Here is a 27044-nt window from a genome sequence, read left to right as displayed (position 1 = left end):
TCAGGAGGAGCACTCGGGGGGGGTCACCTCCCATCCTTCTTTGACCAGACTTAGGGGACCCCGGACGGGGTGCCCATACAATAGTTCGAAGGGGCTGAACCCCAGGGACTTCTGTGGGACCTCCCGGTAGGCAAATAGGAGGCAGGGCAGCAACACTTCCCATTGGCGTCGTAAGGGTTCTTCCAGACCCATGATCATCCCCTTGAGGGTTCGATTGAAGCGTTCAACCAGTCCGTTCCCTTGCGGGTGGTAGGGGGTCGTGAACTTGTATATGACCCCGCACTGTTGCCAGAGGGACTTCATGTATCTGGAGATGAAGTTCGTACCCCGATCACTGACGACTTCTCGGGGGAAGCCCACCCGCGAGAAGATCCCCATCAGGGCTCGGCCCACCACGGGCGCTGTCACGGTCCGGAGAGGGATGGCTTCGGGATAGCGGGTGGCATGGTCCACCAGGAGGAGTATGAACCGGTGACCTTGTGATGTCCGGGGCTCCAGGGGCCCCACAATGTCAATCCCTACCCGCTCAAAGGGAGTGTTGATGACCGGGAAGGGTTGCAGGGGACTTTCAGTTTTCGGCCGCTCTTCCCGCTGGCCTGGCAGGTGGGGCAGGCCCGGCAGTGGTTGATCACATCGTTCCTCATCTTGGGCCAGTAGAAGTGGGTCACCAGGCGGCTGTAAGTTTTGTCCTGCCCCAGGTGCCCGGCGAGAGGCACATCATGAGCTAGGTTCAGGAGGAAGTCTCAGAATCGGAGGGGGACTACCAGCACCCGGCTGGCCCCTAGCTCGGCAATCTTCTGCTCACTGTAGAGGAGTTCATTGTCCCAATAGATCCAGTGAGCCCCCGAGGCGTCCCCTGCGCTCTGGGCTGCGGCTTGCTGTCGGATCCCCTCGAGGGAGGGACACGTTTTTTGTTCCTGGCGGAACTGTTCTTGAGTGGGGCCACCTTCTTGGCGCCACTGGGCCAGCTCAAGCAGGTCGCGGAGCGGTTCAGGTTCTTCGTCGTTGGGCCCCGGTGGACTGGGTTCCGGGTCGGTGTCTTCAGTGGTTACGGGTGGTGGAGGTTCGGGCCACTCGGGTTCTTCGGTGGCGGGAATGGCGCGGGCGGCCATGGATCGGGTCGTCGCACAGACCCATTCAGGGAGGCCAAGCATTCCCAGGTGCTCCCTCCGCTCAACGGCAGCCCAGGGGGAGCTCTCGAGGTCGTTCCCAAGGAGGCAGTCTACGGGGGCATCGTCTCGGACGGTCACCTTCAGCATGCCCGACACTCCCCCCCCATTCAAAGGGGACGCCGGCCATCTGGCACAGGCTTTCGGAGTTATCCGCAGATCGTACTGGGCATAGCACATTGGGCAGGATTTGATCCGGAGTCACCAGATGGCAACGGACGGCCGTTACGCTGGCTCCTGTGTCGCGGAGGGCTTCGGCCCGGTGTCCAATAATGGTGACCCACTGGCTGTACTTCTGCGTGTTGGCCGGGATGGGGGCCCGTGGGATCATGTCTCTTTCGCCCAGACATACCAGGGACATGGCTGCGGGTTCCCATTCGGGCTGGTACGGTTCACAGTCTTCAACTTCTTCTTAGCCTTGCTCCTCCCCTACTAGGGAGACGGCGTTGATCTGGCAGTTTAGCGGACCCGTGGGGTTGGATGGTTGGTTTCTCGGACAGTTGGGGTCATTGGCGTAATGACCGGGTCGCTGGCATTTGTGGCAGGTAACGTTCGAGCGAGATCCCGGCCGTACTGTGGGACTTCCTCTCCCGGCCAGGGACGGGGAGTGCTAGGGAGAGGCATCGTTGCAGTGTCTCGTCCCCGGCCCTGGCCTCCTCCTCCTCCTCGCGGACGGTGGGACCCCTGTGATCCTCGGCCTTGATCTCCCACCCAGTTTCGGGGGACCCGGGTGCTCTCCCATCGATCCGCTTCAATGGCGAGTTTCCGGGGCTCGGTCAGTTTGCTGTCGAGGAGATCCTGCCTTAGTTCGATGAAACAGTTATTGGAGAGGTGTTCCCATACGATGAGATCGAACAATTGTTCGTAGGTGGTGATTTGGCTGCCCTTGATCCACACTTCTAGGGCTCTGCTAAAAAAGTTCACGTACTCTACCCAGGTGGTACCGGGGATCCTTTTGCAGTCTCTGAATCGCTGCCGGTACATCTCGGGGTGAGCCCATAGCGAGTGAGGAGGGCGGCTTTCATATGTTCGTATGAGGTCATCTCAGCGTCGGGGAGCTGTAGCAGGGCATCTCTCCCCTCATTGACGAATCTCCCCCACAACCCGGCCCCCCAGTCTTTTCGCGGAACCCGGTGGGAGGTCATAGCCACCTCGTAGGCCTTAAACCATTGCTGGATGTCGTCGTTCTTGTAGTACTCTCGGACGACATCTTTGGGGATGTGGACCTTAGTGTCCGCAGAGGGAGTGGAGCTTTGGTTTTTGGAGACGCCGATGTCCTTGTTTTGCTTCCTAATTTCTAGTTCCTTCAAACCGCGCTCATGTTCGTAAGCGAGTTTCTTCTCCTCCAACTCCCTCTGGCTTTTTTTCTCTTCCCGTTCTCCCTGTAATCGTAGGTGTTCAAGGGCTATCTTTTTTTCTGCTAGTTTCAGTTCCCCATCTAAGCGTAGTCTAGCCAGTTCCAACTCGTGGAGCCGGCTCCTCTCTCGTTCTCGGGCCTCCTCATGAGAGGGGCCCGGGTTCCTCTCTTCCTCAGGGGTTGCAAGGTTCTCGGTGATGGTAATGTTTTCGTTTTGTGGAGGCGATGCTCCCGTCTCCACCCAAGTCTGCAGGGCCTGTTTGAGGTCGTCTTTGATACTTAGTCCTGTGGTAGCGATACCCAAGTCTATGCAGAATTGCTTTAATTCCTTGTGACTGTAATCTTCCAGCCGTTCCATCTGGAATTTCGCGGTTGTTCTTTGTCGTCATGGTCGCTGTGTGTTTTTCCGTCTGTAGTAGGGCGAGCTACTCTCCGTACGATTTGCGTCGGCTCGAATCGCGCCGCTGGCCACCAATGTTAGACGGGAAACCTGAGGGTCGGCCGAGCAAGGGGGAGAGGCCTCCTGGTGAGGGCCCTCTCCTCGGATCGTACGGACGAGCAACCCCCCCCCTACAGATAGATGCCACACAAGAATAGGTTCTTAGCACTTTTATAGGAATTCTTAAGCAGGTTATAGCAGTAATACAGCAGGAACGGGATACGGGGATCCCTCTTAGGCTTAGTCTTGGTGGGAAGGGGGTAGCGGGACAGTCTTAGTACCGGTCTGGTACAGGGATGCCTGACGCACAGCTCTCAATCCTCGAGCTGGAGGGTTCTCTGGTATGGGCCGCGGCAGCGCCAGCAGGCCTCCAAGGATAGTTCACGAAGATGAGCCGCGGCAGCGCCAGCAGGACTCCAAGGATGGTTCACGAAGATGAGCCGCGGCAGCGCCAGCAGGACTCCAAGGATGGTGCACGAAGATGAGCCGCGGCAGCGCCAGCAGGATTTCAAGGATGGTTCACGAAGATGAGCCGCGGCAGCGCCAGCAGGACTCCAAGGATGGGTCACGAAAATGAGCCGCGGCAGCGCCAGCAGGACTCCAAGGATGGTTCACGAAGATGAGCCGCGGCAGCGCCAGCAGGACTCCAAGGATGGTTCACGAAGATGAGCCGCAGCAGCGCCAGCAGGACTCCAAGGATGGTTCACGAAGATGAGCCGCGGCAGCGCCAGCAGGACTCCAAGGATGGTTCGAAGATGAGTTCATCTCGGTGTCTCTCGACTCCAGGATACAACTGCCTTCCTGCTCTGGAGCTGCACCAGTTATAGGGATGGGGCCCTTTGATGTCCGGACCCTCGCACTTGGAGGTCGGAGGGTCCGGGATGGGCGAGTCCAGACACCCAGCAGGGGGGTGGAGCCAGCGACCAGGGGGGCTGGGGGCGATCGAAACCAGGCTGATGGGGGTCCATTGAAACGTCTCCCCCCATTGACTTGTCAAGCGGTCTCTTTACCCCCTGGTTGGCTTGGGGTGCCTCGATGTCGGAGTTTTGCTGGGCCTGCACCTGGGGTCGGGCCGAGGCCACGAGGCCTGGTCGTAGAGGGTCCAAGATGGCAGCTGGGCCGGAGATGGGGTTCCGGGAAAGGGTCCGGACCAGCCGAGATGGTTGAGGAGATGTGGTCGAGTTCCGTTGGGGGAGAACTGGGGGCGGCCCGGAGGGGCGGCACTCATGGTAGGTGGAAGGTGCCGTTCTTAGCCGGGTAACAGGGGTCGAGATAGTCCGGGATCCACCATGCGGGAGGAGTGGGACCACGCCACGAGGCCAGGTCCAACACTCTGCCAGAGAGCAATCTGTATTAGCTGATACTGCTGCCACTTCTGCCACTTCTGCTGGTAGTGATAGAGTATTACTCATTACAATGCGTTTTAGGTTGAGGACCGTAGGCTGCGCTTGCGCAGTCTCGGTCAGAGAATTAATGTCTCCTAGAGTGAGGCATTAACCCGCCCCTCTTCTCCATTGGCTGGCTTCCTAAACGGAGGCCAGCCATTGGAGGAGAGGGGCGTCACTCCCTTTAAGCCCCGTCTTTTTGCGCTTCGGGGGCGTGTTTTTTGTGTTCTTTCTATCTGTGACGTCATCCGTCACTCAACAAAAAACACACCCCCGAATCACGAAAATGTCGGAGCTTTGCGGCAGCCATTTCTGCCCGACCGCGTCCGGCCCTTGCATCCATCCGCTTGTTTATGTGTGTGTTTTTTAATTGACCTAACTCGCGCATCCGGGTCTGATCCTTTTGCGATCTCTTTGCGACGTTCACCGAAGTTTGTTCTGTTAATGCGTGAGGGATGGAAACCTTAGTTGACCCCGCTGGGTTTCGAATATGCGAACTGCAGGTTTCACAGTGAACTCTACGGAGGCACTCAACAAACGGACTTGGGCTGGAATTGGCAAGGGGTGTTGGTGCCCAGAAAGAGTGCACGGGTAAAACTGGGAGATTCTGGCTCTGCGTATATATAAAAAAACAGACCGTAAAACGTGCGAAAAAACAAAGTTTGCAACTGGTATTCAGACCATTTACTGTAATATCTGCAGAGCCCAGCCAAGATTGCTACACCCGCCCCTAGGCTATGTCTTTGTTAATGTGCGGACTTCCTCTTGCGACACTTCCAGCGCGAGCCTGCCTATGATGCCATTGTTGTCGCGCGCTTCCTGTAACTCCCCAGTGTTGTCATTACTGTGGATTGACGGTCTCGTGTGGTCCTTGTGCTTCGGAGACGCCACCCGGCTCCGTCCTCGCTTTGTTTCGGAGGGTAATCTTTCACCTTAACACTTCACGCTCTCTGTGGTACGATTAACCAAGGCAATAGATTACTTATATTAATAATACCAAGACTACCTAAGTCTAGACTCTCGGTGCCAGTGGTTTTCTAAAGGAGGTTCTTAAGAGAGAGGCACAATTTAGACGTGTACGACAGGCCACGGGCTTCTGAATGTTTTGTTTACAGCTAAGGAATTATGCATTATGATCTACCAGACAGAAGTATTACGAAGCCGGACTGAAAAAGTAAATGTGAAATTTCCTTCTATTTGCTGAGGTGCGCAATTCTAAAATTGGTCCCCAGTGTCAAGGCAGAGATCCTGTTTTGGAACAACCTGCTCATGGTTCTCATCAGCGCCCGAGGGATGTAATTGCCAGTTTGGTGTTTGTATTAGGACCGGGAGGGGGCACGGTGGGCTGGCAGCGGGGGTGAGCGGGCTGCAGATGAAAAGACCAGCGGTGGGGTGAGCAGGGTGGAGGCTGCAAACGAGGGTGGGGTGGAGGTGGCCGGCTGATACCTGTGGGCAGGGTTTAGCAGGGCAGTGAGATAGGCATGGCCTGTCTCAGAGGCCTCCGTGTAGTGCAGCTGACCAGTGCTGGGGAGAAGGGACTCCGAGTGTAGTTGCAACGAGCCGGTGAGGGCCTGCCGCGAGAGGACGGTAAGTGCTGCCGTGAGAGGATGGTGAGTACTGCTGTCGCTGGTGTCTGTCAGACTCCTAGTCAGACCCCGAGGAGATTCGGGCGTTGCCACTAGTGTGCAGTGCGTATTTGAAGTAGGCGAAGATTACAGTAGAGCAGAGTACGTGTTTGTGTAGGACAGGACATGCCACACGCACCTTCACTGTAAGATTTATGTTTACATGCTGTGTTAAATTCATTTTACTCCTTTGTCTTTTATGTTCTTGTATTCTCTCTCTGTTGTGATTTCATCTATTCGACTTATCATTTCGGATGTTTTCAGCCCATCTCCTAAGAGGTTTCATTTTCCTCATTCCACATCTCTGCATAACTCCTGCCACCACATTTCTTGTTTTGCATTCTTCCCCTCAGCTTGTTTGTTTTCGTTTTTGTTACCTAGGGCCTTTCTAATGCTCCTGTGTCTTGATGTTAGTCATTGGTCCAGTATTTCTTCATGGAATTTGAAGTCTATAAACACAGTAAACATATAAATATGTTTTGCCTATGCAAATTTCAAGAAAGTTATTTTGCAACTGTATAACTTATTCAGTCCTCCTTCCACAAACCTGCAGCAAATTTGGTGGTTAAATCGCTACCCACATATTTTTGAAGGATAGCTTAGATGTAGGTCGCCCACCAGGGAGAGAAGGCAGAAAGATATACACATACCCAATGAAAAACTTTTGCTAAGGGACGTTATGGTGGTTTACTTAGATTTAGTAACCAACATATGTAACATATTTGCCTAAAAAGGCATAATTTGAAGTGATGCTATGGTTACAGTCCAAACCTTTGAAAATTGGTGGGGTGAAGACTGCGAGGGGTGTTCGCTGACCTTCATCTGATCTCCCTGTTTTCAGAGCCCAAAACTATGCCCTTTAACCATGGTCAGCGCACACTGGCTACCATTTGTAGCCTTGGGCCACATTCTACACCCAGATCAAGTTTTGCACTTCTCTGGAAGGCCGGGGTGTGCCCTACAGACTATGGTTGCAGGGTGTTTCCTTTGGCCATGCTGTGTGCCCAATAAGCCAATATCTAGTTTTTTCTTGCCGTGGCCTTTGCCCAAGCATTGTGCTCATCACCCGGTACACCCTTACTTGGTGCTTGGTGGTAGCTCTGCACTGTTGTAACTCAGTGCAATGTTTTCAGCTTCCATGGAAGGCAACATTGGGTACTTTTGGTGGTTCTGTTGGGGTTGTTAACTGTAGTTCCTGAGCTGCTTTGACAAAGTCAACTCTCAAAAGCCACGCCCAACCTTAATGGCTCATGCCCAAACCTTGTAGGATCACACTTTCAAAACATTACACATTTGCCAGGCCTTTGTAGGACAGTGCACCTTCCTGTCTCTCTCACAATCTCTCTCTCTCACTCTCTCTCTCTCTCTCTCTCACACTCTCTCTCTCTCTCACACTCTCTCTCTCACACTCTCTCACACTCTCTCTCTCACACTCTCTCTCTCTTACACTCTCTGTCACACACACTCTCTCTCTCACACACTCTATCTCTCACACACTCTCTACTACTCAACATTACTCACTCATAATTAGTCACTCTATACTACTCACTCTTTACTACTGAAACTAAAAATACACTTTGTATATGTAAGGGTGTGGCTGTGCATGTAAATGTGTGTGGCTCTAGGACTCTTTACTACTCACTCTCTCACTATTTAATACTCACTCTTTCACTTTTTACTACTCGCTCTCTAATACTCTCTTTACTAATGACTCTCTCCTACTCACTAACAACTACTCACTCTACTACTCTACTACTTACTCTGTGTGTGGGTGCTAATGCAATAGGTCTCGCATATGCAAGCGATTAAGCTATTGGCAATATAAATGAAAATGCCATTTATTTATGATTTTAAAAAAAAGTCATGAGCAATGCCAATATCTCTACCTTTAATAATGCTGAGACCATTGCATTGTAAATGCTTGTTAGCGTTTGCATGATGTGGTCAAGCCAGCAGTTACCATTTCCATTATATCAGAGTCTCCGCCCAACAATGCAGCCGGTAAGCCAGGGGTATTCTCTGTTTCGCCAACACATCCACCTGAGCTAAGGCGCCTGCCATTTCCAGAGACATCAAAGGAATTGACTTGGATTTGACCTTATAGGAAGTAAGCTGTAAAGTGCTGCTACTATGTTGCTCCACTGAAGCTTCTGAAGCGTCTGTTTCTGCTACAATGTTGCTTTCAGTATACTTTGCGGGCCTCAGGGGAAGTAAGGTTGCAGACCAGTCTTCCCCTGGGGATTTCGTGCATAGACCGGAAGGACAAGGTGTGTGGGTGGCATTAGAGGGGCAAGGGGAAGGGGTGGGATCTGGGAGGGCTTAAAAGGTGTTAGGAGGGGAGAATCAGCCTCTTCTGAATACCTAAGCACCACCGGGGGGACTTAAGGAAACTTTGTCCACCCACCCACCCTACAGGTCTTAAGTGATGGGCTTGGGGGTGGCTTTTGGGTCTGAGCGTGCCAGTTTAGGGCAGGTTGCAGGGCAGAGGCATGGCTGTACTTTGGATGGGTGCTGAGTCACATACGGGCGATCCACCCCTCGAGGGGGAGAATGGTACACGGGTGACTGATAGCAGGGTCCGGGAGGCAATGAAGGAAATTCAACAGAGGATGCTCGGAGGGCAAGTGAAGGTGAGAATGGGGAGAGGAAGGAGGTCACCGATTGAATGGGGAACAGTCAAACAGGTGAGATGGTTTTGAGAAGGAGGAATGGAGAATGAGTCGGTATGGGGTGGGGAAAGTACATGTTCGAGGCATGTGGGCTGCTGAATTCATATCTGTGCATAGATCGCCACCTAGTGTTGGGTCCGGATGATTGCACATTGTTGTCTGGAAGAGTCTTCGAAGTATCACGAGATAGGTGGCTCCTCCCCTGGACTACAGTGCGCATGGGCACCCTCTCCATCCTTAGATTGTTTTTTTCCGCCATTGGGTTCGGATGTGATTTCCAACTCGGAGTTCGGAATCGATAAAAAACTTTTCTAAAGGCCAAAAGGCCTTCGGGGGCGTCAGTATTGTTATTCGATCGGTACCGACAACTTTCTTTCTGTAGTTTCTACTCAGAACGTCGACTCGGGCCGCGTGGCCTTTTCGACACCAAGGGACCGATCGTCGATGGAACGAAGTCCATTCAAAAGATGCCCCAACTGTAACTCGAAATTTCCACACATAGATAAACACCCTGTGTGTAACAAATGTTTATCTCCGGAACACAATGAAGCCGACTGCTTAGCTTGTGCGCAGTTTCGATCGAAGAAGACACTTCAGATTCGAAGAGCAGCGAGGCAGATGATGCAGAAGCCATCTTTGAAGACGACGAAGAGGTCGTCGAAGCTGAGGACTCAGACCAGCAGTCGGAGCAGGGGTCGGAACATGACTCCAACTACTACGTCGACGAAGAAGACAACATCGTCGAGGTAGGGGACGACGATCCAAGCATAGGAGCCGTCGAGGACGACTCCGGCGAGGACACAGGGCCAACCGTGAGTACGGAGCCCAGTACATTTACTGATACGCTTCCCGAGGCTCAGGCCGAGGCATCGCCGGAAGGCCTTAGCCAAGATCCTAACATCGATTCTATAGCGCCACAAATCAGCCCGGCTAAGAATATACGACAAGAGCCATCAGTGCAACATTACCATTCCTTGGTAATATCGAAACCGAAAGTGAAGGAAGCAAAACAGAAACCGAAACTAATAGACTTTACAGTCTTCGGACCGAAAGGTGCGGATCCATCGGCGCCGACCAAACACAAAATGGCCGTCGACCCGGCTGGGTAGCATCTGAGGGTTGTCGAGCCGAGAGCCAGTACACCCACAGACATGCCTAAACTGAAGGCCGTCGAACCGACAAGATCGATGGCGACGCAAGGCAACATAAACAAAGGACTCCCGCAAAAGATGGTTGTTGAACCGAAGCAGAAAGTCGACAAGCCGAAGATTGTGCAAACCAAGACGCTCGAGCCGAAGGCAAGGATCGAAGCGAAGGGGTCCGTCGAGCCGAAGAAGCAAATCATCGCTCCGAAGCAGCAGGCTTCAAAGACGACACAAAGCCAAAAAGTGGTTATCAAACCAAAGAAAACGGTCGGATCAATAACAATTTCGGCACCGAAGAAGTCTATCCAGCCGAAAAAGACTGTGGATGCACAAAAGTCCCTCGGACCGATAAAATTTGGACTTCCAACGCACATGAGGCAAAAGACGGTCGAACCAACAACGGAAATCGACCTGACGCTAACAAAGAAGGCGATAACGGGGAGAAGAGCTCAAGCACATGAAGAGCAACAGCCCTCAATAGAAGAACAATCAAAACTGTATGTTGACCCGATACTGGCAGAGTTACCCTATTAAAAAGGAAAATCAGACCAGACACTTGCGCTGAAACCTATAAAATACCACTAAAGAAAAAAAGAGACTCTTCTACATCTCCTACTCTCTTTGAGCCTATCAGACCACATGTGCAAGAGATTTATACATATTCTCCCACACACACAGATGAGGATGTGGAATGTGAGGATAATGAAATTTATAATTATCCTGTGGACTTTGACCAGGACAACCAAACTCAACAATGGTCTGATCCTGTAGATCCTGTAGACTCTCAGCCCATGCAAGACAATACTGCATACCCTGTTACAACTTCGCCTACAGAGGACAAAGCTGCTAGATAGAGCTGCATACAACCACCACGTGGAAATGCATGCAGACCCCATTGAGGAGGACTTCCTTTTTGATACTTTCAACACCTCTGAAAGATCAGTGAAAACATTGCCAATGTTAAAGGGGGTGCTTAAACACGCAGGGGACATATTTAAGGAAACAACCAGGGCACGAGTCATTAACGCCCGGATAGAAAACAAATATAGGCCAGCACCAGTGGACCCTACCTACATTAGAGGACAGCTACCTTTAGACTCTTTGGTAGTATCCAATGCAAGTAAAAGTGCAAATTCGCAGGCTACTCGCAAGGCTCCACCTCCAGACAAAGAGTCTAAAATTCTGGAAGCCTCGGGCAAAAGGGTAGCTGCTCAAGCAGCTAACATATGGAGAATTTCAAACACACAAGCCCTGTTAGCCAGGTATGACAGGGCCCACTACGACACACTAGAGCAAATTCTCCAGCATCTACCTGACCTTTATAAGGAACAGGCAGAGTACCTAATACAAGAGGGAAAGCTCATATCTAACGCCTCCATCATGTGTGCGCTAGACGCAGCAGACACAGCAGCCAGGGCTATCAATACCAGTGTCATGCTAGACGACATGCGTGGCTCTGCATATCTGGGTTTAAAAATGAGGTTCAGAGCACTTTACTCAATCAACCTGTGAACCCTGATTATTTGTTTGGCCCTAATGTGGACACAATATTAGACAAAATGAAGAAGGATACAGAGACAGCCAAGTCAATGGGAGCCTTGCAGTCACAACAATACAGAGGTGGTTCCTTTCGTCGCTCCGGCAACAGAGGAGCTGCACGAGCAGGCTCAACACAGCAAACCTCATACTACAAGGGGAACACGCAAAACACCTATAACAAAAACAGTAGAGGTGGATACCGTGGCAATAACAGCAAAGGTAGAGGACAAGGAAATAACACCACCAGATCCTCTACCAATACCAAGCAGTGACTTCTTGTCACTACCCCCAGACCATGTAACACCGGTCGGGGGAAGATTACAGCAGTTCCTGTAAGTCTGGGAAAACATAACCACAGACAAGTGGGTAAGGCAAATTATCCAGCATGGCTATTGCCTAGAATTAACCTCCACACGACCCAATATTCCCCCAAGACACCGTCCTATGTCCGCAGAACACCTACACTTATTGCAGCAGGAAGTCATCAGCATGCTACAAAAAGGGGCCATAGAACTAGTACCAGTAGAACACCAGGGTACAGGGGTGTACTCACTGTACTTCCTAATCCCCAAAAAGGACAGGTCTCTTAGGCCAATTCTGGACCTCAGGCCCCTGAACCAATACACTTTATAAGAGCATTTCCACATGCTCACTCTACAGCAGGTGTTGCCACTGTTGCTTCAAGGAGACTTCCTCGCAACACTAGACCTCAAAAGACGCATATTTCCATATACCAGTACACCCAGCGCACAGAAAATATCTCAGGTTAACCATACAAAATCATCACTACCAATTCAAGGTCCTTCCTTTTGGGGTGACAACAGCCCCAAGAGTTTTCACCAAGTGCCTAGCGACAGTAGCTGCACATCTAAGAAGACAACATATTCATGTCTATCCATATCTGGACGACTGGCTGATACAAGCACAGTCAGCCCAGCAATGTGCCAGCCACATGTCACGCACAATTCACCTCCTGCACAGATTAGGTTTCTCGCTGAACTATCCAAAGTCCCATCTTCAGCCGGCTCACGTACAACAATACCTGGGAGCGACTATAGACACTCTGGCAGGGAAAGCACAGCCAAATTCTGTCAGAATAAACAGCATTCAAAAGCTAATCCAAAGGTTCAGGCCCCAACACTCTGTACCAGCCCGAGTGTTTATGCAATTAATAAGCATGATGGCCTCATGCATTTTCATAGTCCCTCATGCATGACTACACATGCGTCCGCTGCAGGAGTGCCTAGCACGTCAGTGGAACTAGGCTCAAGGACAATTAAACGACCTAGTGTTGGTGACCAGTCGTGCATACAACTCTCTGCATTGGTGGAATCCACAAAACCTTTGCAAGGGACGACTGTTCCAGGAGCCTGTACCACAAATAGTCTTAACAACGGACGCATCCCTGATAGGGTGGGGAGCCCATATCCTCCACCACACAGAGCAGGGCTTAAGGACCACGCAACAGAAGAAAACGCACATCAACCTACTGGAGCTGATGGCAATTTTTATGGGAATGAAAGCGTTCAAAGTACATCTGTGCAACAAGACAGTGTTGATCCGGACGGACAACATGACTCCGATGTACTGCATACAGAAACAGGGAGGGACTCACTTTCCACAGCTGTCACATCTAGCTCAGAGCATGTGGAAGTGGGTCATTCAAAGAAACATTTTTCTCATGGCAGAACACCTCCCAGGCAAGGACAATCAAATAGCGGAACTGCTCAGCAGACACAGCCAACAGGTGCACGAGTGGGAGATTCATCCCACAGTGCTTCAACCATACTTCCTACAGTGGGGACAACCAAAGATAGACCTGTTCGCCACAAAAGAAAACGCAAAATGCTGGTACTTCGCCGCAAGGTTTCCACACCCGCAGTCTCAGGGCAATGCGATATGGATAAACTGGTCAGTCAAATTTGCCTACGCTTTTCCACCAGCACCATTGATACCGCTAGTGGCACGCAAACTGCGCCAGCACTCCATGACGCTAATCCTGGTTGCTCCAACATGGGCGAGGCAACCGTGGTACACCACGTTCCTCGAACTTTCCGTGGTGCCTCATCAAAAACTAAAACTAACACCCAGTCTCTTAACGCAGAGCCATGGAGACATTCAGCACCCAGATCCGCAACAGCTGAACCTTGCAATCTGGCTCCTGAAGTCATAGAGTTTGGCTACCTAAACTTACCTCCTGACTGCATGAACATTATCAGAGAGGCAAGACGACCTACCACAAGAGCATGCTATGCGGCAAAGTGGAAACGTTTTGTCATTTACTGTAACAACAATGGCATAAACCCACTAGACGCATCAACTTGAAATATCATATGCTATCTTTTGCACCTACACCGCTGCAATCTAGCCTATACATCCATAAGGATACACTTAGCTGCCATTGCAGCTTACCTTCAAAACAGGCAACACCTTTCACTATTCAGAGTGCCTGCAATTAAAGCATTCATGGAAGGGCTCAAACGAGTGATCCCCCCCAAGACACCCACCTTCACCTGTCTGGAACCTAAACGTTGTTTTAACCAGACTGATGGGACCACCTTTCGAACCTTTATACTCATGTGAAATACAATTTTTAACATGGAAGGTGGCTTTTCTCTTAGCAATTACTTCGCTTAGAAGAGTTAGCGAGCTGCAAGCCCTAACTATTCAGGAACCATTCTTCCAAATTCACGCAAATAGGGTTGTGCTTAGGACAAACCCTAAATTCATGCCAAAAGTGGTATCCCACTTCCACATCAATCAAACAATAGAACTTCCAGTGTTCTTCCCAAATCCACAGTCAGTTCCTGAAAAGGCTCTACACACACTAGATGTTAAGAGGGCTCTCCTATATTACATAGACAGGACAAAAGATTTCAGGAAGACAAAACAGTTGTTTGTTGCTTTTTCACCACAACACAAAGGAAACCCCATTTCAAAATCTGGCCTAGCCAGATGGATAGTTAAGTGCATTCAAATATGTTATCTTAAGGCAAAACGCACTTTAACAGTTCCACCAAGAGCGCATTCTACATGCAAAATGGGGGCATCCATGGCTTTCCTAGGAAACCTTCCTCTAGAGGAAATACGTAAAGCAGCCACATGGACCACCATACATACTTTCAGAGTGCAGAGTGCAGATTCAGAGTGCAGAGTGCAGATTCAGAGTGCAGATTCAGAGTGCAGATTCAGAGTGCAGATTCAGAGTGAAGAATGCAGGTGCAGAGTGCAGCTTCAGAGTGCAGATTCAGAGTGCAGAGTGCAGATTCAGAGTGCAGATTCAGAGTGCAGATTCAGAGTGCAGATTCCGAGTGCAGAGTGCAGATTCAGAGTGTAGAGTGCAGATTCAGAGTGCAGATTCAGAGTGCAGGGTGCAGATTCAGAGTGCAGATTCAGAGTGCAGAGTGCAGGTGCAGAGTGCAGATTCAGAGTGCAGGGTGCAGATTCAAAGTGCAGAGTGCAGATTCAGAGTGCAGGTGCAGAGTGCAGATTCAGAGTGCAGAGTGCTGATTCAGAGTAAAGATTCAGAGTGCAGAGTGCAGATTCAGAGTGCAGAGTGCAGATTCAGAGTGCAGATTCAGAGTGCAGAGTGCAGATTCAGAGTGCAGAGTGCAGATTCAGAGTGCAGATTCAGAGTGCAGAGTGCAGATTCAGAGCGCAGATTCAGAGTGCAGATTAGATTCAGAGTGCAGATTCAGAGTGCAGATTCAGAGTGCAGATTCATAGTGCAGATTCATAGTGCAGATTCAGAGTGCAAATTCAGAGTGGAGAGTGCAGATTGTGAGTGCAGAGTGCAGATTCAGAGTAAAGATTCAGAGTGCAGAGTGCAGATTCAGAGTGCAGAGTGCAGATTCAGAGTGCAGATTCAGAGTGCAGAGTGCAGATTCAGAGTGCAGATTCAGAGTGCAGATTCAGAGTGCAGAGTGCAGATTCAGAGCGCAGATTCAGAGTGCAGATTAGATTCAGAGTGCAGATTCAGAGTGCAGATTCAGAGTGCAGATTCATAGTGCAGATTCATAGTGCAGATTCAGAGTGCAAATTCAGAGTGGAGAGTGCAGATTGTGAGTGCAGAGTGCAGATCGTGAGTGCAGAGTGCAGATTGTGAGTGTAGAGTGCAGATCGTGAGTGCAGAGTGCAGATTGTGAGTGTAGAGTGCAGATCGTGAGTGCAGAGTGCAGATTGTGAGTGCAGATTGTGAGTGCAGAATGCAGATTCAGCGTGCAGATTCAGAGTGCAGAGTGCAGATTGTGAGTGTAGAGTGCAGATCGTGAGTGCAGAGTGCAGATTGTGAGTGTAGAGTGCAGATCGTGAGTGCAGAGTGCAGATTGTGAGTGCAGATTGTGAGTGCAGAATGCAGATTCAGCGTGCAGATTCAGAGTGCAGAGTGCAGATTCAGAGTGCAGAGTGCAAATTGTGAGTGCAGAGTGCAGATTCAGAGTGCAGATTGTGAGTGCAGAGTGCAAATTCAGAGTGCAGATTGTGAGTGCAGATTCAGAGTGCCGAGTGCAGATTGTGAGTGCAGAGTGCCGATTCAGAGTGCCGATTCAGAGTGCAGAGTGCAGATTGTGAGTGCAGAGTGCAGATTCAGAGTGCAGAGTTCAGATTGTGAGTGCAGAGTGCAGATTCAGAGTGCAGATTGTGAGTGCAGAGTGCAGATTGTGAGTGCAGAGTGCATATTCAGAGTGCAGAGTTCAGATTGTGAGTGCAGAGTGCAGATTCAGAGTGCAGATTGTGAGTGCAGAGTGCAGATTGTGAGTGCAGATTGTGAGTGCAGAATGCAGATTCAGCGTGCAGATTCAGAGTGCAGAGTGCAGATTGTGAGTGTAGAGTGCAGATCGTGAGTGCAGAGTGCAGATTGTGAGTGTAGAGTGCAGATCGTGAGTGCAGAGTGCAGATTGTGAGTGCAGATTGTGAGTGCAGAATGCAGATTCAGCGTGCAGATTCAGAGTGCAGAGTGCAGATTCAGAGTGCAGAGTGCAAATTGTGAGTGCAGAGTGCAGATTCAGAGTGCAGATTGTGAGTGCAGAGTGCAAATTCAGAGTGCAGATTGTGAGTGCAGATTCAGAGTGCCGAGTGCAGATTGTGAGTGCAGAGTGCCGATTCAGAGTGCCGATTCAGAGTGCAGAGTGCAGATTGTGAGTGCAGAGTGCAGATTCAGAGTGCAGAGTTCAGATTGTGAGTGCAGAGTGCAGATTCAGAGTGCAGATTGTGAGTGCAGAGTGCAGATTGTGAGTGCAGAGTGCATATTCAGAGTGCAGAGTTCAGATTGTGAGTGCAGAGTGCAGATTCAGAGTGCAGATTGTGAGTGCAGAGTGCAGATTGTGAGTGCAGAGTGCATATTCAGAGTGCAGAGTACAGATTCAGAGTGCAGATTGTGAGCGCAGAGTGCAGATTCAGAGTGCAGATTGTGAGTGCAGAGTGCAGATTCAGAGTGCAGAGTGCAGATTGTGAGTGCATAGTACAGATTCAGAGTGCAGATTGTGAGTGCAGAGTGCAGAGTGCAAATTCAGAGTGCAGATTCAGAGTGCAGAGTGCAGATTCAGAGTGCAGAGTGCTGATTGTGAGTGCAGATTCAGAGTGCAGATTGTGAGTGCAGAGTGCAGATTCAGAGTGCCGAGTGCAGATTGTGAGTGGAGAGAGCAGATTCAGAGTGCAGAGTGCAGATTCAGAGTGCAGATTCAGAGTGCAGATTCAGAGTGCAGAGTGCAGATTGTGAGTGCAGAGTGCAGATTCAGAGTGCAGAGTTCAGATTGTGAGTGCAGAGTGCAGATTGTGAGTGCAGAGTGCAGATTGTGAGTGCAGATTCAGAGTGCAGAGTGCAGATTGTGAGTGCAGAGTGCAGATTCAGAGTGCAGAGTGCAGATTCAGAGTGCAGAGTGCAGATTGTGAGTGCAGATTCAGACTGCAGATTGTGAGTGCAGAGTGCAGATTGGGAGTGCAGAATGCGGATTGTGAGTGCAGATTGGGAGTGCAGATTCAGAGTGCAGAGTGCAGATTCAGAGTGCAGAGTGCAGATTGTGAGTGCATAGTGCAGTTTGTCAGTGCAGAGTGCAGATTGTGTGGGTGGCTCTGTATGTGTGTGTGGCTCTGTGTGGGTGTAGATGCAATAGGTCATGCATTTGCGAGCGATTAAGCTATTGGCATTGTAAATGACTATGCCATTTATTTAACGATTACGCTATCTGCAATGTAAATGACAATGCCATTTATTTATGATTTTTTTTAAAAAAAACACCAAAAAAAATGTAATGAGCAATGCCAATAGCTCTACCTTTAATAATGCCAAGACCATTGCACTGTAAATGCTTGTTGTGATACTGGTTTACCCAAAAACCTGCTCACACTCCTAATTATGGGGCTAGGTCTGGGGGTTATCTTGTGCGAGCAATGCCTGATACAAATTAGATATACTGCTTCTAGTGCCCAATAGCTTTGGAAACAGGTACTGTAGTGCAGTTTTGTCTCTATGTGCACCCAATTGAATTGCAGAGTTAGTGACCCACTGTTGAACCTGGCCAGGCCCAAACCAATTTAGCATAGAATAAATGTTTTAGATGTGAAAGCATCAAGCATGTTGGCAAGCATCTTACATCCTCCTTGTCCCACCCCTCCCCCCACCCTGGCCTCTATACCTGAAATACGGTGCCCTCAGCTGCAGAGGGTGAAATCATCATTATAGTGGATGAGGGGTTGTTTGGAGAGGGAGAGATCACCAGACCCCTAGCAGTTATGCAGGTGACACAAACCCAGAGAGTTGTACTAGCTGGTGTGCTGAAATATGCATTCGGTGGCCTAAGCCTTTTCTTCAACCAAACAAGATCCCATAAAAGCCTTTGGACGATAGCATGGTTAATATGCCTCCAATGTATCTGTGAGTCTGACATGCTCCACTTGACTGCTACTCTCAGCAGAGATGCCTCATAATATAGAGAAATATCAGGTAGGCCCAGCCCACTCGCCTCTCTACACTGCATCAAGATTTTCTGAGAGACTCTGGGTGGCCTTCTCACTCCACACAAAGTGCATTAAGTATTGTTGTATTTGCTTGAAACATCTACTTTCGACCCAATCCGGAAAGCCTGAAACTTGTATAATAAGTGTGGGTGTATTAGGTTCAGTGTATGAAATGAAAGTCGTCTGGATATTGTACAAAAATTTTCTTTATTGATTTCCATCCATAAAAGCGGTAGAGCCTCCCACATTATATGGTGTATTGGAAAAATAAGGGGGGTTGGGCCCAATGGGAAAGAGGGCAGGTCGGGCCACTGAATACTGTAGAACAAGGGAATTTACCTAAGCCTCTGATGTTGATTCAAACAAAAAATGCCTAAATAAGGATAAACAAAACTTTATTGGTTTATCCTGACATTGATTTATGTCATTTTTCTTTTTAATTAATTATCAAATTCTTTTTATATCTAGACAGAACAAGACCGTCGTCAACTTCATGTATTGCCATACAATTTACAACACGGTGAAAAACAAATCATGAACATTTACAATGAAAAAAACATAACAGTGAACATGTGATTATAAATACAAGAACAATGTGCTCATAGTTTCCAAGAATAAATCAATTAACAGTTACCAAAAACCAGTAATCAAAAACTGAATCGGCAGTGCAAATCCTGTGGGGCGAAAAAAGAACTTTTTGAATACCACCCCGGTTCCTGATACAGTGTCACTCTATTCTTATTTTAATCAGGGAATAGATGCCGTATAACAAGCGAATATCGCTGGCATTGAATGTCATTCAATGCCAGCGACATTCGCTTGTTATACGGCATCTATTCCTTTTCTGCGTCCCATCCGTAACAGTTTAATTTCAGCAAAAAAAAGTAGATGACATACCTTGTCCTGAAGAGGGCGTCGTGTCCATATTCCCTGATATACTACTTTCAACAGATAGAGCGCTACTGCTGTCTCCCTCTCGTTTTGAGGGCCCCAAGCCTCATTGAAATGCCCATCGAGAATAATCTGGCCCCTGGCCATTCCTGACAGGACCAAGAGAAATTGAGCGAGGTAAGCTTCCTGGGGCATATTTGGATCACATACTGTAGCTAGTGTAACTGGGTGTCCACGAAGTGTCCTAGTTTGAAATAGATATCTGCCTTCCCTATCAATTCTAGTCTGAGAGTCTGAGAGACTACGAAGGGAAAGTTACGTTTGAGCAGGATGATTACACCACTCTGCTTGATGAGTGCAGAAAGCTGTGGGATATTATATATGCCTGGTCTGTTTTTCACTAGGTGTTGTTTCCTGCAGGCATATAATATTAGATTGTTGGTCTCTAAGAGTCTACCAGAAAGAAATACTTCTAAATTGTGTTCTGGAACGTCTTCTCCTATGCCAAGTATCCTTAGATTTTTCTTGGATTTACCCTATCAGAGCTATTTTCCAAATCTTACAGCTTATCTAAAGCAGATCACAATTGTTGTTCTACCGATGAGGTAAGACAAGATGTCGTTAACATGCAGCTCCCCGAATGTCAAGTCTAGCATCAGTGTCTAGAATGTGTTGAACTACCAAATCAATGGAACCCAGGTCAGAGCCCATATCCGCCAGACTTTAATCAAAATCCTGGCGCAGATCATCTCAGTTCTGTTTAAAGGGGCAAAAGATGTCTACGGGGCATTTCTCTCAGTTCTGCGCACACCAGCCTTGCCCCAGACTGAGGCATTCCTGTCCCCAGCTGCCAGCCCAGGTCTGAGCAGGTAGGCAAGCTCCCCTTGGTTATCTTTTTCTTTGGAGGCATGCAGAGTTCTTCCTAGCTCCCCCTCTCCCGGGACTCATTTGAGGGGAGGGTACCTCCATTGTCTCTTGGAACTTAGAGGAGTAGGCACTACAGCGCTGAAGTCATGGGCCCCGTAGAGGCGAGTCCTCACAACATCTCTCACAAACAGCTCCTATAATGTCTGCCATCCCTCCAGGGAACCACTCATCGCTCACATACGAGGCTTCAGAAGATACCAAGCCTCCTCTATAGAAGCTAATGCCCAATAGTTCCACAAGGGCCTATTTGTGATCGCTAATAGCGGGGAAGCACCTCCTCACTGCTTTAAGCCCTGCAGGGGGACAGGGCTCAGCTAAACAACAATAAAAAGGTACAGTAGCTTAGTATTATGTTAACCTAACCAGAAGGAAGACTTTACCAATGGTAACACAAAACCAATATTTTTGGGACGGAAAAGCCACAGCCACTGACTCGTGCCATGCTTCATCATTGCCAGTCCGCCCCACCAATCTGAGATAGTACTAACATGGCGGTCTCAACCTCTGAAGTAGGGAGAACAGAATAAATGCTTCTCGTCTTATAAAGAGTCCAGATATATTTCAAAAACGACCTCTGTGTAAACTCAAGGTATTCTCTTTATTCAGTGGCGAGACAGGGTAGGATTAAAATATAATACTGGATGTAATTGTGAGTTAATGTCTCAAACATCCATTATAAACATCGTCTGCCAACACTTTTCGTCACAAAAAAGATCCCCTGAAGGGCATCCAGGGCCTTCGTCTGGGCAATACAGGTACCCCTCCATTTCGTCCTGCGTTTATGTATGTACATGCAGGAAAGAGTAGGTCTTACCTCTACCCATCCATTAGTTTATTTCTACCCTGTTATTTTAGGGTTCAAGCAAACTAATTTCACAGGAGGAAAAGCACTCCTGAGTAAAGAGGACTGCACCGGCTGCAGTATGTGGTATCACAGGACCTGAGACTTGATGAATGTGCGTCTACAGGAGTGGTCCCCACCGGTGTGACTAGCTGTCTTGAACCTTAAAATAATAGGGCAGAAATATGCCTCTGACTGGGTAGAGGTGAGGCTTACTCTCACCTGCATTCATGTACACGGATGCAGAATGGACTATAGGGGGACCTTTCTTGCCCTGGGAAAGGCCTTAGATCCCCTTCGGGGGGATCTTTTTTGTGGCTGGAACAAGCGACCACTGCTTCATCCGGCCTCACAGATCAGTCCTTGCCGCCCCAGCCTCCTCCGCACTCGGCCAAGCTTTTTCTCGGCTTGGAACATTCGCTGCACTACAGTGGACCAGGATCAGGCGCTCTCCCGCCAACGGCGTCTTTCTTCAGAATGGAAGAACTGACATTGATTGAGCGGCTTTGCCTCCTGGAAAGCCAAGGCAGGTGCCAAAAAACACAGGCTGCGAGCTGAACAGAAAAAGTTTGGCTAGTCCACAATTTTGGCCACTTGCTATGGGGGCTTAGGCCCATTTTTCAGTAACTGGACTTTATAATGATACAAAACCGCATTAAGTCATAGCCATTATTTGTCAAAATTGTAAAGCAATTGAAAAGATAAAGGTTCTGTAGCATCTGTCTGGACTTGAAATTCCTTGGAGAAGCCAACTGCCTTTAGCACCGCTGCTGTGCACAGGGCCTCCTTCAGGATATCAAACGCATTCTGGCACACCTATGTCCCACCAGGTTTGCTCTTTGTTGGCATGCTCCATCATTGGGATTCATCCCAATCCTCTACAGATCGAGGCGTGCTGCAACTTGACGATTATGCAGGAGCACTTGCTGGTGCTCCTGCGTAATCGCCAAGTCGCAGCATGCCTCGATCCATATAGGATTGGGATGAATCCCAATGATGGAGCATGCCACCAAGGGGCAACCCTGGTGAGTGAGGGGTCTCTAGGAAAAAAGTTTTTTCCTATTGAGCGATTACAGTGGAAACACGCTGCATCCTACACACCGACTCCCTGGGCATGTTTTCTTTGAATCTTCCGATTATTGTGTGATACGTATCTTTAAGGAGGATAAACCTAGCCTTTACCTCTACCTCCCCTCTTTGTAGTACATCAATATCCCAAACACCTTCTTGGAAACAAACGTAATTCACAGTAAAACATTACCAGGTTTTTTTTTTTTATTGTTCAGCAGATACAAAGAATTGCTGTCAATTGGTGACCATTACTTAATAGTTATCTTTTTCAATGCTACACTGACTTCTTAAAGGTTTTAGAACAGAATCTTTGTTCAGAATATTCAAGACTCAGACCTGAAATTTGTAGAGAACCAAATTAGTGTTATTCACTAAATTCTGTACCTCCTTCGAACAGAGAATTTGTGATCAAGGTCAGATAGCAAAGCCTCAGAGTCCGGCAGTGTCGTGAACCTTTAGTTCAAGAAACTGAATTTCCGAGTTGCCAAGCTGTCTGTCATAATGTGCAATGTGACTCAATAGCGTCCTGTAAGTAAGATAAGGTATTAGAGATGCAGATGCTAGAAAATAGAAGTACATTCATTAGAAGTTGGAACTTACAGGTATTTCTTTTATAAATTGTTGTTGATACAGAAGGGAAGTATGCCTTGTGTCATACAAGCACTGGGCAAATGGAACTAAATTAGTGTTCTTAATTAAACGAATTACTTTGAAAAGGAGTACATACATTTGTATTTAATATATGTTTGTACATTTTTACAGAGAACAACAGAAGGTCCTGGTCTTGGCGATTATGCCTTCTCCCTGTGCCACTGATTATAGCTGCTCTGTTATTGGCCATGTTCAGAAAGTTCAGAAACCGTCAGAAGTGGTTGACACCCCCAGAAGGTATGCAGAGTGTTCCAAGCTGTCATATACAAATGCTCGAACATAAGTACTGCTGTCAGAAACCATGCTTGTGCTAGAAAATAATTTCTTTCTAGTCTGTATTTGCCAACAACACAGGATTGATACTGAGTTCAGCAGCATTGACTAATTCTATTAATTACAGTAGGAGGCTACATTTGCAGGTCAATTGAGCACCATGATCTACTCTTTCTTTTCTTTTATGGGAAATGTTTTACTTTAGGGATTGACAATTTTAAAAGACAACAAATGAATATACAAGAACAGAGTTCTCATCCATTCATGTGCACAGGAACTAAGTAATGTGTTGCAATGTTCCTTGTATACCTAAAAATCCACCGTTTTCAACTGTCCTATGTTGCTGATAAGAGCTTATAAGCCTTGTGATAGGATGAGCCAAAATGGAGGGTGTTTCTATGGGGATCAGCTCTCAATTCCCTCACCCTTAACCCGACTCTTTGTTCCATTGGGCCGATAAGGCTCTCATTCGGGAGCTGCACGGCTCTGCGCCGCTCTGCACTAAATCTGGGGAAACCTTCAATTATACAGTAAGAAGTGCACTCTAACTCCATTCAGAGGTCCTGGACCCTGAGGACAACACTTGGGCATCAAGACTCACTCCCATAGAGGCAAGCAGAGAGGATGAGGCCAAGTCCAGCTGTGTCTGGTCATCTAGAAAGCAGGAATGCCTATGGAAGCTTGTTGTGTTCCTCTAGCTCAAACAGAAGGTCAGCTAACGGAGCCTTGCAGTCACTACTGGGGTCCTGAGTTGAAGGCAAGCAGGTCCAATCTTCCTTCAGGATTCTCAGACATCATTAGGTGCATATACTATCATATACTAGGTACATATAAGTAAGTTAAATGTGCCAATTAGATATATGCCAATTTCCCCTTGGTTAAAAGGAAGGCCATACGCACGTTATCACTAATTAGCAAGGATAACATGCATAGATCCTTATAGCCAACAAAAAAAGTTCAGCAAAAATAGAGTTGAGAAGGCAAAACAAATGTGGGGGGAAACCACGCAAGAGATGCTCATTTCTAACCGTTGCTGTCCATGTGTTCTCACTTTCTGCATGTGCTCACGGATCCCTAACATCCCAGAAGTCTTTAATTAGGGGCTGAGCACATGCAGCACAGTGACCTTGGGAAGGCAATAATTAAGTGACATCAGACAATAAGTGTTGTGCTAGGCCCCCGGTGGATACCACCTCGTGTCGCAGGGGTCTGGATAGCTGAGTGTGATGGTTGCATGAGTGAGAGGGTCAAGACAAAAGTCCAGGTCGTCATGTTACTGCTCCCTGATGCACAAGAGAGGTGCAGGTTCTGCAGGTACTGACACCCCTCCTCCACCCCCCAATCCCCTTGAGGGCTAGGAATCCCTGTGGCCAGCTTTTGGGCCATGCACGGGACGAGAATGCTGCAGATTTTGCATCGCCATTGCTTTTGGAGAATCATTGGCAAGCAGGAGCTGCAGGGATGGAGTGGGCGGTCTATGACCGCCTATGGGGAATGATGGCAGTACAGGGCCACCGGAGTAGCTTGAGAGGCTCCCCCAGAGAACTCACAACAACAACAAGTTATTTGGCTGAAGTTAGGGGCTTATTATTACCAGCTCACTCCCCAGGAGAGTTGTTCTTCGGTTCACAAATTTGTAATTTGGAAAGAGTCTGAGGCTGCAGAAAGTGTTGGGGGGACTATAAGTGGTGCAGCGGTCCCTGGAAGGGCTGCAGGTGAGGAACAGGGGGCAAATAAGCCTGTACAGTTGGTGGAGCCCGGGGTCCCAGCTCTCATGTTGGTGGTGGTAAGGATCATCTAGCCAGCAGTACCTAATGAGGGGCGTGCCGGGGAAGTTGCAAAGGGCTGCAGGATGTTTGGGCACTTGTTGGTTCAATTGACTGTGACAGCTTTGGGAATGGGGCCTCCTCTTCAGAGGGAGAGGGGCCTGGTCTGGAATGAGCTCCGTACAATGGTGGCTGTAGTTCAGAAGGGGACAGGTATAGGGTGAGCCTTCTGATAGTGGTGAGAGTAGCCTGCGATGGGGAGGTGGAAGTCAGGGCAAGAGGCACGTGCCAGAATTGCGTGGACCGGATTCGGAAGGTGGCAAGTGACCAAGGGGAGAAGACAACTAGTGCTCCCGGGGATGGGGCAAACTCTTGTGGGGAGATTCGGTAGGTAGAAGAAAGAGGTCAGGGCTATTGGGAATCCCGGGGCTTTGGTGGCATAGAGAATTTCAAGAGGATGCAGAAAATATGGTGGGAATTGAGGGCGTGTTTTTGTGGAGGAACACCGGATTCAGGAAACCAAGACACAAGTACGGAAAGCATTGGTAGTGAGGTGCAGGGGCAGGGCTTAATAGCAGGGTCAAGTGCGGCACAGACAGCAGCAATTGGTTCAGCAGGGGGGACTGCTCTGCATCGACACAGGTGGGATAGAAGCGGAATAATTTCTCACGGGACGTAGGGATACTCTGCGGGGGCTGAAACCACAGTGAAGAGGATTGATATTGTATTTCCATTTACGGGCATTGGAGACAGGCGCGGGCCGTGCTGGTAAGAGCTGGGGGGGGAGGGAAGGGGGGGGGATTTGACAGACGAGATGAGGGAAAATGTATTATTTATTGAATTTTCCCTCTGCGTCGTCTGTCGAATCCCATCCCTCACCCTGACGCCCCACTGCTCTTACCTGCACGGGCAGCTCCTGATTGGTGACCCCTTGAGGGTCATTTGATGCAGACTACCAGGGGAGAATGATACGGTGCAGGCAAATGAGCTGGATTTGCTGAAGTCCATGAAGTGGGACTAGGAAATGCTGTAGGCAAGCTTGGATTTCACAGATGATTTTTGGGCTAGGCTATTGCCTATGAGGTATTGGTGGGGCGTGCAGCGGCCAGGTGCGATCAGTAGAGCCAGGAAGGAGCTGAATAGAAAGATTTCTGATTTTATTGGATGGTGATAGTGGTGCAGGTAATAATGATTTGATTTGATTTGAATAAAATTTATATTGCGCAGACAATAACCCGAAGGCATCAAGGCGCCTAACAACTAATATCATAAGCAAGGGCTTATCACCATTACATGTAGGCCTGCACAAAAAGGTGGGTCTTCAGAGCTCTTCTGAAAGCCTGGAGAGTGGGAAGGTATCTTAGTTCCAAAGGGAGGGAGTTCCACCACTTGGGTGCCAGGGTGGAGAAAGCCCTGCCCCCCCATTTAGTTCTCCTGAAACGGGGGGCTGACAGAAGAAGTCTACTCGAAGAGCGTAGGTTCCTAGCAGGAGCGTAGCGGAACAGAATAGATCCTATACCCGTAGGACTGTTTTTAGCTAGTGCCCTATAGGTCATGCACAGGGTCTTGAAGCGGATACGATCCTCCACAGGAAGCCAATGTAATAGCTTTCTAGCCGCTGTGGCTGAGGCCCGTTTGGGGAGGTCCAGGACAAACCTGGCAGCAGCGTTCTGGACTACCTGCAAGCGCTGCAGTAGACTTTTATTCAGTCCCACATACAGCGCATTGCAGTAGTCCAGTCTGGAGCCAATCAGGGCAACTGTAAGCTGTTTCCTTGCCTGCAATGATAGGTAGTGTCTAATCCTCCTGAGGATGTGGATGATGCCCCAACAGGTAGAGATGGTTCTGTTGACCTGTTTATCCAGGTTGAGGGCGGGATCAATCGTGACCCCTAGATTTTTAGCAGAGGAGGTAGGGGTGGGACAGACTCCTAATGAGTCTGGCCACCAACTAGATGACCAAACATCCTCTTTCCCTCCAAACACCATCACCTCCGTCTTCTCTCCATTCAGTTTTAATGAATTGTAGATCATCCATTGCCTGACTGCCTCCATACAAGATCTAAAATTGGAGGCAGTCGGGGCTGCTGATTGGGAGAGAGAGACGAGGATTTGGGTGTCATCCGCATAGGATACTATCTCCATCCCATAAGATCTAATTAGCCTGGCAAGTGGGGTCACACAGATGTTGAATAGGGTCGGACTCAAAGCCGACCCCTGAGGGACCCCACATTGCACAGGCAGGGATGGAGATAGATACTCCCCCAACTTCACTCTTTGCACTCGATGGTTGAGGAAAGAGGTGAGTAGATCAAGGGCTGCCCCCTGAACCCCCAACCTCCC

The 27044-nt window shown here is 48.9% G+C and overlaps 1 protein-coding gene across 1 annotated transcript in view; it reads left to right on the top strand.

Moving 5' to 3' along the window:
- Positions 1–27044, top strand: part of LOC147750996 (NACHT, LRR and PYD domains-containing protein 1 homolog) — a 784790-nt gene that overhangs the window by 243139 nt on the left and 514607 nt on the right. The window contains exon 5 of the mRNA XM_086918888.1: positions 22775–22900. Coding sequence (XP_086775014.1) covers positions 22775–22900 — 126 coding nt within the window. The remainder of the gene's footprint in view (positions 1–22774; positions 22901–27044) is intronic.

This window comes from Lissotriton vulgaris, chromosome 1_1, assembly GCF_964263255.1.
Source record: "Lissotriton vulgaris chromosome 1_1, aLisVul1.2, whole genome shotgun sequence".
In the NCBI taxonomy this organism is placed as follows: domain Eukaryota; kingdom Metazoa; phylum Chordata; class Amphibia; order Caudata; family Salamandridae; genus Lissotriton; species Lissotriton vulgaris.
Note: the sequence above shows the minus strand (reverse complement) of the source record. Positions and strands in the feature narration are given on the sequence as shown.